The following is an 18,204-nucleotide window of genomic DNA, read 5'->3' on the forward strand; positions in this document are numbered from 1 at the left end:
TTTCGGTTGGTGCCCGAATGTTTTACTCATTAAACTACTATCGCCCGTTAGTGCTCCAATTACCTGGTACCTCCAATGACCTGCACGTTTAATTTGTCGTTGCAGCCAGTCATAAGCTCCGGCTTCTTGGAAAAATTTCTGCATGTTACCAATGTATAAAAGGGGAGACAAATGCAATGTCGTAAATTACAGAAGAATAACCACTCTGTGTGCTGAATCCAAAATTTTCAAGATAATCATGAAATGCACGTTATTTGAATCGAGGACTGCAGAATGTTATAGAAGCTTCTGGCCTTGTTTAGTCACTGGTGCGCAAGGAACCATGTGTGTTATTGAGGGTGAAGAAATGTTGCGTCATCAGCTTTTATCGCACTAGAAGCGCAATTACGAACTACGAACGAATTACGATTACGATTACGAACTTTCCGAAGTCAAACTGAATAGGGTGGAACAGGTGAAGGATCTTGGAGTGATACCTATTCAACGATTCAACGCAATACGCTGCCAAACTCTTCCATCGCTTCTTTGACCAGATAGTGCAACTATTTTGCTGAGCTTTTTAATTTTGACGAAGCACACCACCAACGAATTCTTTCACTTGACAATGTAAATACTAATAATTAAGTAATTAATGAGGACACAATTGCCGCTTCTTCCGAAATCTGCAACTGCAGCATCGATGTGTTCAACGAGGATGGACCAGTCGTCAGATACAACGAGCTAGGGGTAACCAATCTTGAAGATAGCCTATAGATTATCAGGAAGCAGATCTAGGAATGCGTTGCGTCGTTCAGCTACTTAGCCTACACCGACACCCTATGGCGTTACAGACGCCAGTTTCTAAGGATCACAATCAATATCTACCACCAGTTTCAAAAGTCGAGTCTTGGTAGAGAATCAGTATGCCGAACGAGTCTCAAATAAGCCTGCCAAATATGGTTCCATTTGCTTGATTAGTTCTCGAATTATGAGGAAATTTGTATTTCATTTGTGTAGAAGCACCCCCTCTTAAAGTTGGGAGGGGTCCTAATTCACCATAGAAAATATTTTCGCCTCCAGAAACCTCCACATGCCTAATTTGGTTCTATTTGCGTGATTAGTTCTCGAGTTATGAGGAAATTTGAATTTCATTTGTATAGGAGCACCCCCCCCCCCTCCTAAAGTGGGTAGGGGTCCCAATTCATCATAGAAAAAATTTTTGTCTCCAAAAACACCCACGTGCCAAATTTGGTTCCATTTGCTTGATTAATTCTCGTGTTATGAGGAAATTTGCATTTCATTTGTATAGGAGCCCCCCTTCCTAAAGTGGGGAGGGGTCCCAATTCATCATAGAAAAAAATTTTGTCTCCAAAAACACCAAATGCCAAATTTGGTTCCATTTGCTTAATTACTTCTCGAGTTATGAGGAAAATTGTGTTTATTTAGTACAGGAGCCCCCCCTCTTAAAGTGGGGAGGGGTCCTAATTTACTATAGAAAATATTCTTGCCCTCAAAAACCTTCACATGCCAAATTTGGTTCCATTTGCTTGATTAGTTCTCGAGTTATGAGGAAATTTGTTTGGAAGGCCCCCCTTTTAAAGAGGAGAGGAGTTATAATTCCCCTTATAAAGAGGGGAGGGGTCTCAATTTACCATAGAATAAATTCTTGTCACCGAAAACACCCACATGCCAAATTTTGTTCTATTTGTTTGATTAGTTGTCGAGTTATGCAGAAATTTGTGTTTCATTTGTATGGGAGCCCCCCCCTCTTAGTGGGGGGAGGGGTTTCTAACCATCACTAAAACCTTTCCTGGCCCCAAAAAACCTCTACATGCATATTTTCATGCCGATTGGTTCAGTAGTTTTCGATTCTATAAGGAACATACGGACAGACAGACAGACAGAAATCCTTCTTTATAGGTATAGATATAGTTCCTATTTATATATATTGTACACTAGCTGACCCGACAAACTTCGTATTGCCACAAATTAACCTGTGTTGTACATAAATCATGAATCTCGGATGATCTTTGTCACAATCTCGAGTTTTGCAAGCCCCCCAGTGGGCGGCGCTTCCGACGGCGGGTCACCGGCAACACTCGCGACCGTCTTGTCCTGAATGATCTAGTGTTACTATAGATAGTTTTTGTGGTCTTGTATTGACTAATGTTTTATGGAAGAGTCTCGAATTTCTCGAGTTCGATTAGTTTTTGAGTTTCGCAAAAATTTCTGTTTTATTTGTATGAGAGTCCATATCCCCCTACCACAGGGATGAAAGGTTTCTAACTATCGTAAAATAAATTCAAGACTCCAAAATCTCCCACATGCCAAATTTGGTTCCATTTGCTTGATTAGTTCTCAAGTTATAAGGAAATTTGAATTTCATTTGTATGGGAGCTCCCCTCTTAAAAGGGGAAGGGGTCGTAATTCACCATAGAAAAAATTTCTGCCATCTAAAACTCCCACATGCCAAATTTGGTTCCATTTGATTGATTAGTTCTCGAGATAAGAGGAAATTTGCATTTCATTTGTATGGAAGCCCACCCTCTTAAAGGGAAGATGGGCCATAACTCGCTTTCTAAAGTAGAGAGGGGTCTCAATTCACCATAGAAAAAAATCTTGCGTCCAAAACCACTTACATGTCAAATTTGGTTCCATTTGCTTGATTAGTTCTCGAGTTATGAGGAAATTTGTTTTTCATTTGTATAGGAGCCCCCCCCCCTCTTAAAGTGGGGAGATCCATAGAAAATATACCATAGAAAATATTCTTGCCTACAAAAACACCCACATGATAAATTTGGTTCCATTTGCTTGATTAGTTCTCGAGTTATGAGGAAATTTGTATTTCGTTTGTATAGGAGCCCCCCCCCCCCCTCTTAAAGTGGGGAGGGGTTCTAATACAACAATGGAGAATATTCATGCCCTCGAAAACTTTCACATGCCAAATTTGGTTCCTTTTGCTTGATTAATTCTCGAGTTATGAGGAAATTTGCATTTCATTTGTATAAGAGCCCCCCTTCCTAAAGTGGGGAGGGGTCCCAATTCATCATAGAAAAAAATTTTGTCTCCAAAAACACCCACATGCCAAATTTGGTTCCATTTGCTTAATTACTTCTCGAGTTATGAGGAAAATTGTGTTTCTTTGGTACAGGAGGCCCCCCTCTTAAAGTGGGGAGGGGTCCTAATTTACTATAGAAAATATTCTTGCCCTCGAAAACCTTCACATGCCAAATTTGGTTCCATTTGCTTGATTAGTTCTCGAGTTATGAGGAAATTTGTATGGAAGCCCCCCTTTTAAAGAGGAGAGGAGTTATAATTCCCCTTATAAAGAGGGGAGGGGTCTCAATTTACCAAAGAATAAATTCTTGTCACCGAAAACACCCACATGCCAAATTTTGTTCTATTTGCATGATTAGTTGTTGAGTTATGCAGAAATTTGTGTTTCATTTGTATGGGAGCCCCCCCTCTTAGTGGGGGGAGGGGTTTCTAACCATCACTAAAACCTTTCCTGGCCCCAAAAAACCTCTACATGAATATTTTCATGCCGATTGGTTCAGTAGTTTTCGATTCTATAAGGAACATACGGACAGACAGACAGACAGACAGACAGACAGAAATCCTTCTTTATAGGTATAGATTTTGTATTGTTCAAAAAAACTTTTTTATTATACGCATGTCGACCGAAATATACTTATACTAGCTGACCCGACAAACTTCGTATTGCCACAAATTAACCAGTGTTGTACATAAATCATGAATCTCGGATGATCTTTGTCACTATCTCGAGTTTTGCAAGCCCCCCAGTGGGCGGCGCTTCCGACGGCGGGTCACCGGCAACACTCGCGACCGGCTCGTCCTGAATGATCTAGTGTTACTATAGATAGTTTTTGTGGTCTTGTTATTGATTAATGTTTTATGGAAGAGTCTAGAATTTCTCGAGTTGGATTAGTTTTTGAGTTTCGCAAAAATTTCTGTTTTATTTGTATGAGAGTCCATATCCCCCTACCACAGGGGTGAGAGGTCTCTAACTATCATAAAATAAATTCAAGACTCAAAAATCTCCTACATGCTAAATTTGGTTCCATTTGCTTGATTAGTACTCAAATTATAAGGAAATTTGTATTTCATTTGTATGGGAGCCCACCCTCTTAAAAGGGAAGCGGTCGTAATACACCACAGAAAAAAATTCTGCCATCTAAAACTCTCACATGCCAAATTTGGTTCCATTTGCTTGATTAGTTCTAAAGTTATGAGCAAATTTGTATTTCGTTTGAATGGGATCCCCCCCCCCTCCTAAAAAGCTAAGAAGTCCTAATTCATAATGGGAAAAATGGTTGCCTCCAAAAACACCCACATGCCAAATATGGTTCCATTTGCTTGATTAGTTCTCGAATTATGTGGAAATTTGTATTTCATTTGTGTAGAAGCCCCCCCTCTTGAAGTGTGGAAGGATCCTAATTTACCGTAGAAAATATTTTTGCCTCCAAAAACCTCCACATGCCGAATTTGGTTCTATTTGCTTGATTAGTTCTCGAGTTATGGGGAAATTTGTATTTCATTTGTATTGGAGCCCCCCCTCCGAATGTGGGAAGAGGTCCTAATTCATCACAGAAAAAATTCTTGCCTCCAAAAACACCTACACGCCAAATTTGGTTCCATTTGCTGGATTAGTTCTCGAGTTATGAGGAAATTTGTATTTCGTTTGTATAGGACCCCCCCTCCTAAAGTGGGGAGGGGTCCCAATTCATCATTGAAAAAAAATTGTCTCCAAAAACACACATGCCAAATTTGGTTCAATTCGCTTGATTAGTTCTCGAGTTATGAGGAAATTTGTATTTCATTTGTACAGGAGCCCCTCCTCTTAAAGTGGGGAGGGGTCCTAATTCACCATAGAAAATTTTCTTGCTCTCGAAAACCTTCACATGCCAAATTTGGTTGCATTTGCTTGATTAGTTCTCGAGTCATGAGGAAATTTGTATGGAAGCCCCCCCTCTTAAAGGGGAGAGGAGTTATAATTCCTCTTATAAAGAGGGGAGGGGTCTCAATTCACCATAGAATAAATTCTTGTCACCAAAAAAACACCCACATGCCAAATGTTGTTCTATTTGCTTGATTAGTTCTCGAGTTAGGAGGAAATTTGTATTTCATTTGTACAGGAGCCCCCCCTCTTAGAGTGGGGAGGGGTCCTAATTCACCGTAGAAAATTTTCCTGCCCTCGAAAACCTTCACATGCCAAATTTGGTTCCATTTGCTTGATTAGTTCTCGAGTTATGAGGAAATTTGTATGGAAGCCCCCCCTCTTAAAGGGGAGAGGAGTTACAATTCCCCTTATAAAGAGGGAGGGGTCTCAATTTACCATAGAATAAATTCTTGTCACCGAAAACACCCACATGCCAAATTTGGTTCTATTTGCTTGATTAGTTCTCGAGCTTTGAGGAAATTTGTATTTCATTTGTATAGGAGCCCCCCCTCCTAAAGTGGGGAGAGGTTCTTATTCATCATAGAAAAAATTCTTGCCTCCAAAAACACCTACATGCCAAATTTGGTTCCATTTGCTGGATTAGCTCTCGAGTTATAAGGAAATTTGTGTTTCGTTTGTATAGGAGCCCCCCCCCACTTAAAGTGGGGAGGGGTCCCAATTCATCATAGAAAAAAATTTTGTCTCCAAAAACACACATGCCAAATTTGGTTCCATTTGCTTGATTAGTTCTCGAGTTATGAGGAAATTGGTATTTCATTTGTACAGGAGCCCCCCCTCTTAAAGTGAGGAGGGGTCCTAATTCAACATAGAAAATTTTCTTGCCCTCGAAAACCTTCACATGCCAAATTTGGTTCCATTTGCTTGATTAGTTCTCGAGTTATGAGGAAATTTGTATGGAAACCCCCCCTCTTAAAGGGGAGAGGAGTTATAATTCCCCTTATAAAGAGGGGAGGGGTCTCAAATTACCCTAGAATAAATTCTTGTCACCGAAAACACCCACATGCCAAATTTGGTTCTATTTGCTTGATTAGTTCTCGAGTTATGCAGAAATTTGTGTTTCATTTGTATGGGAGCCCCCCCTCTTAGTGGGGGGAGGGGTCTCTAACCATCACTAAAACCTTTCCTGGCCCCAAAAACCTCTACATGCAAATTTTCACGCCGATTGGTTCAGTAGTTTTTGATTCTATAAGGAACACAGGACAGACAGACAGACAGACAGACAGACAGACAGAAATCCTTCTTTATAGGTATAGATAAGCATTTAAAGAAGCACACTCATGTGTATATTTTCATCTTTATGCGGCTCCTAATCGTATGTCTCATAAATCTCAAAAAAGCATGTTTCGACACATGGCCACGCCGCGGCGCTCGAGTGCTTAAAGTTTTCTGTGCGAAACCCTTCAAATGTAAAAACCCTACCGTATAAAACGTTACAAATTTAAGTTACTCCGCAACATGCAGAACAGATGGTGCTAGTGTGCAAGCAAGATGGTTAGGATGATAGTTTTTAAAGGATTTTCTTTTGTGTGATAGTATGAATACCTTGGAATACCCGGCATATTATATTGCTCCAGGCAACATTAGATCGAAAAGAAAATCAAAATAATACGCCAATAGTCATAATTTTCTGAAACGATATCTTACCTTTCGTATCTCTATCCCTCTAGACTTCCGCTGGCGGCGACCAATCCGTTGATCAATCAGATCTCTCGCCATGCACCGAGCTGCTTCGTGCGCAAAAGTCTCAGTATGCCGGATCTGAAGGAAAACTGTGACCTTCTGGTAGCGGCGGCGGCGGCCGCGACATCGGTTGCTGACGCTATCGCAGAGGACGCTCCAGACCACCACCATGGTGGCAGCAACAAGGACCGCCAGCTGAACGTGTCTCAAGCGGCCAACAGCAGCTCAACCGTGATGACATCCGGCGAATCGTACGGCAAGCAGATGCGTACGCTTCTTCCGATGTATCCGGTACCGACGGATTTCCGCCCGGAGAGTCCCATGCCGCTGAAGGATTCCAACTTGAAGTAAGTTTTTGAGCCAGTTTATGACTCTAATTGAAGTTTAATTGTGGTTTTCCCTTTTTCAGCACCAATGAGGAACAGACGCAGAATCAGCCCTCGTTTAATCTAGTCAAGTTGTTCATCAAGCAGAAGAGCAGCTCGACCGATACGTGTATGGACGTTTCCTCGGGCTGCTGGCCTAGTGACTCCACCAACAGTGCATCGGGCGGAGAGAATAATAACAACAGCAACACCAACCTGGCGGTCCTCAGCAGCAAGGATCGTACGCGCAAGAAGAGTATGAACGACTCCGGCAAGTGCTCGACCCTGGGACGCCACGAGGAGGAGGAATTTCAATTCGATAGTTTGGATGCACAAATCAACAATAATAATAACAATAATAACTTCGATAATAACGGCGCCACGGAACCGGCCACGGCAACGGGACAGGATAAGCTCGATCGCGGCAAATTGAACGATTTCAATTCGCCAGTTCACAAACGAAACTACAAGTCCTATAATCTAAATATTGCCAACAAAAATGTACCCGTCGTCAACCCGCTGGTGTACAACCTGATGAACAATAATAATAGCGGAAGTGTCAGCAACAGTATTACCAATAATAATAATAACAACAACAATAACAATAGCTTTAAGGACACCAACTCGGATGCTAGTCGTACGTCGGAGAATCTGACGCAAATTTTCAACAGCAACAACAACAACAACAACAGCAACAGCTCGTCGAACGGTTCGAAGACTAAGGTTCCGATCGAAATGATCACCAAATCGATGCAGACGTCCTTCATCGGAAGCAGCAGCGGCAAGGAGAAGGTGCGCATCATTCCGCCATCGTTTCTCGATCGACTGAACAAACTGGGCGACAAGCAGAAGGCTCCGGTTTTCGTTGTCTACCCGAACTACGTGCTGCCCGATTTGAGCTTCCTGAAGGCACAGAACGACGTCGTCATATCACCGATTTCGTACAAGGAAAGTGTTGGCAAGCGGGCAGCGCAGCTGCGCAAACCACGCCCCGTCTCGATGAACGACATCGAAAACATCAAGGCGAAAGACTACAAACACGTGGTGGATTGGCAGTCGTTGATAACGCTGCTGCCGCCGGAGTATCGCAAGTTGCTGCGCAACATTCCGGAGGCGAATGCGTACAGTATAGCCGAGGGAGACGAGGTGCGGAAGCCATTGTTCTGTATGACACCGCCTCTGCGACGTGGTCGGGGCGTGACCTGTGATTGTGTGAATATATTGAATAATACTCAGACCTACAACAGTTCGAGCTCGGGCGGCAGTTCTAGTCAACCGCCCAGCTCCGGCTACCGTGGTTCGTCGACGATGTTGACCGATTCGGAGATGGATATGCTCGGACCGGGTGCCGGAAGCGGTGGATTTAACAACAATTTGTACGTATATCAGTATGATAGTCCGGCCGAGGTTACCTCGGCGGAGCGGCCGCCCTCTGGGCGGGTAGCTCCGAAGAGTATCCTCCGGAAGGCGTCCTCCGCGCAAAGGCAATCGGCGAAGGTTAAGCGCAACAGTATGTTCGAGGAGAACCAGAAGGTGCGAGCGAATGTGGAAAAACGACGATCTCTGCAGGAACCGTGCTACAATTTTTCGGAGGAAAATTTGATTCTAGAGCAATCGATTGATGAGATGTGCGAGGCTGCTAACCTGCGGAAGGTTAACAATTCACCGAACATGTCTCAGCACCACCAGGCGCGTCTTCCGAATACTCCGAAGCTTCCGTCGGCCGACGATTATCATCGGTTGAACAAACTGAACGAACTGAATGATCTCGAACTGAACAAAGCCGTTAGCAGCAAGCTGAATCGAGCACAGCAACAGCAGCAGCTAAGCCTCGAAGACGACCTAGACGCACGCATCCGAGCGGAGAACTTCCTGTCCAGTGTGCCGAAGACTGAATTGAAACATTATGCTGAACTTGCCCACATACTGGAAATGACCACCAACGAGGGAGCACCCGGTCCGTTGGAGGACCTCTACGAACGCACCCGACTAAGGCACGAGGTGAGTCGAGCGCTGTTCCAGCGCAAAAATGTCTCCTTCGACCAGGGGCTACCACCGACCGCCGTCAACACGACTCCAGTTCGACACCAGCAGCCACAACAGCTGCTGCGGCCAACCGATATCAGGTTCTCTACACCTCCCAATTCGCCAAACATGATGTCGGTGGTGACGCAGAAACCAGCCCAAAAGCCACCACACAAACCGCCGGTGGTCACTTCGCCGGCCAGCGCCGAACGCGAAAAGCAGGATAAAATTCAATCGAACCGCTTCCGGCGGCTCCAGATCCAGTGGGAACTGCTCAGCAAGGAAGGCCAGCATCTGAAGCAGGAACTGCAGCAACATCCACGAAGCGGTGGCAATACACCGACGACGGCTGGTATGAAGTCCAGAATTCCGAGGCCCGTTAGCTATCCGACGACGCGGTAAGTTATGTTTGTTACATGATTGTATACCGTACCCCCCAAAAACTGTTTCCCAAAATTGTATACCCCAGAATGATCTATTGCTCTGAACAACATTCCCCAAAAAGCACTTCGCAGAACTCACCATTCTCTAGCAGATTTTTTCCCAGAATGAACCACTTCTTAAAAAGTTAGAATATTATAAGGTCTAAATTAATCCGTTGAACCTCATTAGGTGGAATAACATTAGCTGTAACTCTAGCGGTTCGAAGTATCTCCGTTTTACAGTTGTAAATCGTTACGAGAACTAAGATTTTGTATCCAGAGGTCAGTAAACATAAAACCATAAAGAAGAATGGCAATGAGATATTCCGCAGTTTCATCAACACTGCCGCTCAATAACTAAATGAGCCAGCAGCCCGAAAATTTGAGCAAGAATGCTTAGGCTATAATCTTCTAAGAACGCGCAAGTGATTTATCCAATACCAAAAATAAAATACGTTGGCTCTAGTAAACCGTGAAGTGTCAACGTGGGTCCCACATTGGTGGCCTGGAAGTGCAGAAAACGTTGGACATCTTGAACAAATTGTTGTTTATTTCACGAAAATAAACAAATACACGAGCTGCAGCCACCACAAGAAGGAGTGCGAAGAACTTGAGCAGCTGTACCGCTTTCACGACACACGTAAGTTCTATCAGAGACTCAACAACGCAAAGATGTAGATGATAAAGACGTAGGTGTTTAACTGACGACCGTGCAGCGATCGAAAGGTGGAAGCAGCACTACGATGAACACCTGAAAGGCGTGAAGTTAGAAAACCTCATTGGTGCAGCAAGCAACGGAGATGTGTCGCCCCATCGATTAGCAAAGTTAGAGAAACCATTTAACGGCGGAAGAATGCAGCAGAAAAGCACGGCATTGCAGCAGAACTTAGCCCAAACAGGTTGGTCAGCTGTTTGTATCAATTGATGGTCGAGATTTGGGATACGGAACGACTACCGGAGGAATGGAAAGACGGGGTTATTTGCCCTATCTAGAAGAAAGGCGATTAGCTGGATTGTAAGAACTGTGAGGGATCATTATCCTGAACACCGCCAACAAAGTGCTCTCCCAAGTCATCTTCCATCGACTATCGTCAATAGCCAATAGATTCGTGGGAAGTTATCAGGTTGGCTTCATGGTGGGTCGGTCTATAACGGACTAAATTTTTACTCTGCGGTAGATCTTCCAGAAGTGTCGTGAATTTCGATCCCCACGCATTACCTGTTTACCGATTTCAAAGCCGCATATGAAAGTGTGAACCGACAAGAGCTATTGAAAATTTTGGACTAGACTTATCATGGCTACGATGGATGGGATTCAGTGCTATGTGAGAATATCGGTGGATTGTCGAACCCATTCGAATCTTGCAGGAAACTTCGACAAGGAGATGGTCTTTCCTGACTGATAATCGACAGGAATGAGTTTGAGGTAGTCGACGAGTTTGTATACCTTGGCTTACTGGCAACAGATGACAACAATAACAGCCGTGAATTTGAAAGGCATAGTATTAGCGGAAGTAGGGCCTACTACAGATTTCACAAACACCTGCGGTCAAATAATCTGGGCTTCCGTACAAAGTGCACATTGTACCAAACGCTAATTAAACCGGCTGTCCTCTGCGAGCATGAAACGTGGATATTGCTACATACGAGAGGACCTACGAGCACTCGGAGTTTTCGAACGGCGGGTGCTAAGAACCTTCTTTGGCATATATAGAGGTGACAAATGAACCAAACATGGTTTTTGCATCGAATCCGGTAGAAAAAAGACGTAGAGGGACACAGCGTGCGTGGTGGCAAGACCAGGTGGAGCGGTTGCCGACAGAACTGGAGACCAACTGCCATAGACCGAATTAGATGGAGGAATTATGCTACGTAGGTCTCGTCATAAGACGTAAGGCCAACTAAGTAAGTGCGAGCTGTAGCAAGCACATTTACACGTCATCATGAAAGCAAAAATGTAGAATTGTAGAATCGAGCTTATGCCATCGATTGGAACTCCATAAAAGTGTGGGTGCGAATTCCGTTATCGAAATTTGACCTTCTGTTTTTATACGACAGTCCAGCAAACATTTTCGTACGCATATCAGAGTAACAAATGAGTTATATGTACCTATATATACCATGAAAAATCGTATCTGATGCACAAAACTAGCATATGCGTACTAATTTGGAGGCCATATACGTATTACAAAATATACGGTAACAATTCAACTTTATAAATCTTTGTATGCGATAAGACTCGACTCAAAGCCCCTACGATAAAACTGAACCTTGTCGTGGTGTAGGGCTTTTTAACTAATCAGTAAATGAACAGCGGTCACGTTTACTTCTGAATGTGGGTGTATATCAAAATACTTTTGTGATTTCAAGTGGGACTCGGGGTAAAAATTTACCAAATGTGATTGTTGCGTTGTTCAGAAAGTGCTTTTATTCCGTTTAAGAATAAGGCCAGTATGGGGATCTCTGACAATAGATGAAGTTGTCTGGGATTCATCCCCATGTATAACAACTGTCACAAATATCTCCGAAAAATGTCGGATTGATTGAGTTGGTCGGGGGCTTAGGGTTAGTAAGGGGATGTAAGCGGGATACCAGAACCGATTGGATGCCGAAGGACCACTCTGTAATGATTACGGGTAATAGCACTTCTTAGGTAGCAGATGGGAAAATTAGGTCAATTCGTGTCGCGTGTTCGAGTTTCGGCTAGGCGGTGCTGCTAGATACAGTAGGATTTTTGCACTGGCCCCGTGGCTGTCCTGAGCTCTGATGGCCGCCCGCGGGCTCTGTCGATGGGAAGGGGTCGAGTCTTAAAGAGACGTTTAAGCCCAGAGCTTTACAGCACTTTGGTCTCGAGGGTTTGGAAGGCTGGCGAGTCTCTATATTTTGAAGCTTCTGTCGACTACCGCGAAGGTCCAGCTTGTGCTGCGCTCAATTTACTTTGTATCGTGGGAATGCACTGTGAATACTAAGGGGATGAAAGATTAAATTTGCCCTGATAAGTTGATAACCACTAATGCTCCGAAATTTGTTTTACCTATTGGTTCATTGGTGGTTGTTTGTGTTGGAAAACTGAAAGCGGGCGCGCGGTTGAAGACCGGTGTCAGGCGGGGCTGACGAATTCTCCACTTCTTCACTATACCACATATTGCAACTCGAGTGGTACAAAAAGTCCAAAGCACATTTACAAATTCGATCTATTATTTTTCTTCTCATCATCATCATTATCATCATCATCGTCATCATCATCATTATATTTAAAATATGACATTCCGGCCTTTGGCAGAGAGATCTTAGAGTCAGTTCGTGGAGTCCGCGCAGGGCCGAAACGCCTCCGCCTGCGGGTATAGGCGTGACGGCTATGCTTGGGGCTCTACCTGTGTTTTAGTGGGCGCCAGTGCCTGTCTCGTCCGGTAGAACTGATGTTTGAGGTCTCCCTGACACTTTGTTGACAACACAAAAGGGCCCAGCGCAGAGTTTTATACGCTATTAAGCGACCAGTTGGATAACCCGAAAAAAAGGAAAAAAAAAGGATAAGACTCGACTCAAAGCGATTAGTTTTATAATGCTATACAATTCTATACTGGAAGTCGCAGTTCAATCACTTGCTCTCGTCAAATACGACAGAATATAAACTTGTGTGTATTTCATTAGGCTATATTTACGATACTGAATATATTAAAAGTCAATAACGATAATTTTCGTACATTGATATACGAGTTGGTGTTTGCTGGGAGACTTCGCTACCAGCTGTTAGAACACAAGACAGTGCGGGGTCAGTGCTACGATCCTATTGACTCTAACAGCCTCTCCCAGCCGAAATTCGAACATACGACGACTGCCCAGCTAGCACCAACTCGTATATCAATGTACGAAAACTATCGTAAATATCTCCTAACAAACTCGAAATCGTAACTAAAGCTGGATAAAGTGGGATCAAGTTGATTTGCTGTCGTATATAATGATAATGACTGGCATACATACGATTTTCAGCACCAAATCGTAGAGTAGTACGGAGCGACTCGCGCTTAATCGGATATTATCGTATATAAATACTTATAAAGTCGTAACGCTTAAAATTATTCGTATCTCGTATATCACCTCCAAAATAGTACGGATATGCTAATTTTGCGCATAAAATACGATTTATTTAGCATGTATATCTGTACGTAATGCTGATTTTTACCTTTCTTATACATATGAAAATGCTAGCTGGGTGGCTTATTAGACGAGCGTCTTACCTCGATTGGAACTCCAGTATAAGTGAAAATGCCAGGTTGGTATCAATGAGCACACAAAACATATTCTCGGTCTCGCTAAAGTAAATCAAACTGTGCTCTCAGGGAAAAATTAACAAACTGGTTAATTTTTGCGATTTGCAAAAAGGCAAGAGCTCACGGCAAATCAATGTAAACCGAGAGCTGAGCATTTGAATATTAGTTATTTGCGACGTTAACGCGATGTTTTTCTTACGTGTGGTAATGTGATTTTTCTCACTGTGACTACAATGGTATCGACGACACCATTCTGCTTATTAACTTGAGCACCCTTCTCGTGCAGAGCAGTGCCGATGATGTGTAGTTCTTCGTTTCTATGACACAATTATGCAGAGCACATACCAATGAAAAAAAAACGTAAAACGCCAAACAATCGTCAGCCGTGGTGGAATGCTGGACCAAACAATTCTCTCAATCGTTTAAGAAAAGCTCGTAAAGGTTATTTCAAACATATATCTAGTCAGAACAAACAGCTTCTTCGTTAACTCGAGCAACAATACAGCACAACGAGATACAGCTTACCGTGAGCATATTCATAAAATGGAATTTCCTACACACCGTAGAAAGTGCGACTAACTTCCAAATACCAGTTTTTGTTAAGATTCGAAAGCGAGAAACGTAGAAGACTCCGCAAACCTATTTGAGGATTTCTTTCAAACGGTGTATGCAACGATCCTCCGACAAACCAACATGAAGCAATCCGAAACATACAAATGTTCTACTTGTATCCTCCAGACTCTGGAGTCCAGAGAGGTTATTTTTGAAACAATGCGCTACAACACTTGCCCGTCTACTTGGAAGGATTCAAAACCGCTCGCTCACCACTGGCGTTTTCCCCCTGTGCTTGGTGGAAGCATGTCTCGATGATTCCTATTTACAAATCTGGCAACTTGAACAACGTCGAAAACTATAGAACTATCTCGGTTCTAAATATCATAGCAAAAGTCTTTGAGAAAATAGTTCATCGCTCGCTATATGCAGCGGTTCGCCTCGTACTTACCAACTACCAACACGGGTTTATCGCATTGGGAAATGCCAACAGGTAGATGCAATCTACATCGACTTCGCTAAAGCTTTTTTACAAGGCGCCACATGTGCTAGCAATTGAGAAAATGAAGCGTGTAGGTCTATCGGATTGGGTATGTAACTGGTTACACTCTTACTTGACTGGGCGGACTACTTCCGTTAATGTTCAAAAGGAATTAAATCTCAATGCTTTCCTATTCCATTTGGAGTACCCCAAGGCAGTTTTCTAGAACCATTAATTTTCCATTTAATTAACTAACAATAATAACGCAGGCTAATAAAATAGAATGCGTTCAACCGTGCATTTATCCGGTTTGCACTGCGTCGTTTGCCATGGTCGAACACGCTGCGCCTCCCAGCTTATGAACATCATTGCCAGGTAATAACACTTATTACACTAGCTGAAAGAAGAATTGTACCGCGTAGATTGTTCATTTTCGACCTACTGACGGGGAGTGTGGATAGCAGTTACCTTTTGGAGAACCAGATGGCCCGTGGCAGTTCCCTTATCCAAAATAACAGCGGAAATTGCTACTGTTTTTTGTAGCGAATGGGTCTCACTGCGCTTCTATCTCGTCGCGTGTAAGATTCGTGTAAGGTTGTTGTTTGCGGCAAAGGCACACATTGAGAGTTTCTACATTCAGCGGTTGACGGTAGAGACGAAGTTAATCAATGAATGGCAGAACAACAGGAAGAAGATGAAAATAGACCGAGTATGAGGAGCACGTATTTGCCGGCGCAGAGGAGCGGTGTGTCAGCAGCAACGACTCACGGAATTGTTGAGCCTGCTTACTGACAAAACGGGAGTAGCAGCCAGATGGAAGGAACACTTTCAAATGCTTTTGAATGGAGGGGAAAACACAGAGATCAGAAGGAATAAGATAAAAATTGTGAACGATAGCTAAGCTGTGAAGATACCAATATAGGAGGAAGTTAGGAAGGCAATCAGTGAGCTAAAACCGATAAGGTTGCTGGGAAGGACGGAATTCCGGCTGAACTTCTAAAATCGAGGAGCGAGCGGCTGTATGAATTTTGTTTGCTCGAATTAAAAGAAAAAAGACATCGGCTCGAATGTAAAAACTGTCGAGGCATTACATTGCTACATCCTCTGTTTGTAGACTTTAATGCGACGTACGATTCATTCAAACGAAATAAGTTGTGACAGATAATGCTAGAACCTGGTTGCGCTGATTCGTGTGACGCTGGATGGGTCAAAATTGTGTCAGTCGAAGAGCAAAGGTGGAAAGGAACGGGACTATCATCACGAAATCTCACATGCTTCTTGCTTTTGTAGTCGACGTTATCATCGGAATCAACCGTAGAGCAGTGAAAGAGGTCTTTAGGCGAGATGGTAAGTTTATTAACGAAAAGGTAAGTTCATTAACACCACCAAAACGGAATACATGGTTGCAGGGCAGGAAACGTGGCAGTTCAGATTGTATTGGTACCGGGCTGGAGCTGGATGGGGAACGATATGAAGTAGTGGAGGAATTCATACTTGGTACGCTTATGACATATGACAACGATGTAAGCTGCGAAGTGAAACGATGAATTGCATCTAAGAATCGGGCTTTCTACGGATTACGTAGCCAACTGAAGTCCCGTATTTTGCCAATTTGCACAAAACTGGCGTTCTACAGAAGGTTAATCCTTCCGGTGATCCTTTGCGAACATGAATGACGGACGCTAAAGAAAGTTGATCGACGAGTACTTGGGGCAGCGAGTAAGGACAGCATGCACCCATCAATTGACTACGTTGAAATACCCCTTTTCATAAATCATAAATTCAGTATTTACAGTTGTAAGCCAGTCTACTTTTATTCAAAGCTTTGTATGGAATGGTTCTTTCTGGGGGTATAATTTTCTAGGGAAATATTTCTATTGGGGAGTGACACATTCTGGGGACATCCTGAGGAGATTGTTGTTTCTCTGGAATAATTTTCGGGGAAATGGCATACAATCTATGTTACACAATACGAATGACGTTGGTTTAACTCTCTATTGTCCCACAGGGCAAACTCCGATCCGGTGGTGAGCAAAACGCTCCGTTCGCCCAGCCGCATTGTACCGCCGAAGAAGTATAATCCCGGTTCGGCGGCGAATCTAGCCGCTGCCGTCGCATCGCCCCAGCAGACGACTCCACCCATGCCGGCCCCGAGGACCCCCAGCAAGTTGCTGCACACGACGCCGAAGAAGACTGCTCCGGCTCCGGCTCCGGCTACACCGAGGTGAGTGTCCCCTTGGTCTTGTCGAGATTAACTAATTGATGAGGGTTTTTTCTTTTTCTGTAATTTTTTTCCTTCAGACCGGCCACCCGCACACGGTGAAGAGATTAAACCCTATTTCCGACAATGAGAACAGTTGATTTTTAACCTATTTTTTCTCTTTTGTTTCTCCCCCACAAACGCTATTGCTTTTCTCTCTTTCTCTCTTTCTATCTTGTGTGTAAACCCACTATTTTCTTGTGTTTGTTTTACCCGTGACCCAATTTGCTCTCCAACAATCATCGCGTCCAACTCAATTCAAACTGTAAAATTGACCGAACTAAAGGATCCCGCTAGTAGGTTCAGGAGGTGCTGGTGGTGGTGGTGGTTCAAAGCCTCCGGCGGCGTCAGCGACAGCGACAGCGGCAGCAGGTAAGGTAACGGCAACGGTGGCGAAACCGGTTCTTCCAGCAGCCGCCAAGGTAACGCCGTCGGTCACCCGAATGGCCGGTAAGACCGGTAAAGTTATTAAACAACAGCAAAAACCCACAACAACAACAACAACCGGACGGCCAAAGGGGGGGACAACACCGTTCAAAGTCTGAATAAAGGGAAAAGAGGCATCAAAGAGGACAAGAAAAATGCGTGCGTAATTGACTGGCGCGCGGGGGAAGGGGCGATGCTGTGCAGAGTTGTAAGTAGAGAAACTGGGGAGGTCCTTTCCCTCCCCGTGTGTATTATAGAGTAAGCTTAGAGAAAAAGTCTTAGAGATGAAATTGCTAGCGTTAAGAACAAAAAAGTCGTTTGTTTTTTTTTCCCCGCAGATAAACAGATACAGAGTAGAAGCGAAAAAAAGAAGTTCTACTAAATCTGAATAGTAGTGAGCAAAGTGTATACAAAACAAAAGTGCGGATATTTTTTTTCTGTATAAAGTTAGTATCCTGTAGTGAGGGACTCTTGAAGATTTGTTTCGGCAAAGCAAAGTTACACTCATCTACACAGACTCGTAAAACAATGTAGTGAACAAAACTAGATTTAGAATCGTTGTGCTATCAGCAGCAGACACGTAGAGACAGCAGCGGCATCAGCAGCAGCAGCAGCAGCAGAAAACAAAAGATGTGAATATTTTCAGATTTTCTTTCCTCTCGCCCCTAATATTTGTCGTGTAGTAACCTAAGCCTACATATTATATAAATATTTTTTTACCCAAATCAAACGCTGAAAAATATCTTACCAATAATAATATTG

At 43.4% G+C, this 18,204-nt stretch overlaps 1 protein-coding gene across 6 annotated transcripts in view; it reads left to right on the top strand.

The window, feature by feature from the left end:
* LOC128732848 (uncharacterized protein DDB_G0283357) overlaps positions 1-18,053 on the top strand; it is a 126,222-nt gene extending 108,169 nt beyond the window's left edge. For 5 of the 6 annotated variants that reach the window (XM_053826261.1, XM_053826262.1, XM_053826256.1 and 2 more), the window contains exons 6-10: positions 6,628-6,987; positions 7,050-9,428; positions 16,765-16,980; positions 17,058-17,075; positions 17,303-18,053. In XM_053826261.1, coding sequence (XP_053682236.1) covers positions 6,628-6,987; positions 7,050-9,428; positions 16,765-16,980; positions 17,058-17,075; positions 17,303-17,561 — 3,232 coding nt within the window. In that variant the 3' untranslated portion in view covers positions 17,562-18,053. The remainder of the gene's footprint in view (positions 1-6,627; positions 6,988-7,049; positions 9,429-16,764; positions 16,981-17,057; positions 17,076-17,302) is intronic. The other variant, XM_053826260.1, reaches the window with a different exon arrangement.
* The last annotated feature ends 151 nt before the right edge of the window (positions 18,054-18,204 follow it).

This window comes from Sabethes cyaneus, chromosome 1 (genome assembly GCF_943734655.1).
Source record: "Sabethes cyaneus chromosome 1, idSabCyanKW18_F2, whole genome shotgun sequence".
NCBI classification, from domain to species: domain Eukaryota; kingdom Metazoa; phylum Arthropoda; class Insecta; order Diptera; family Culicidae; genus Sabethes; species Sabethes cyaneus.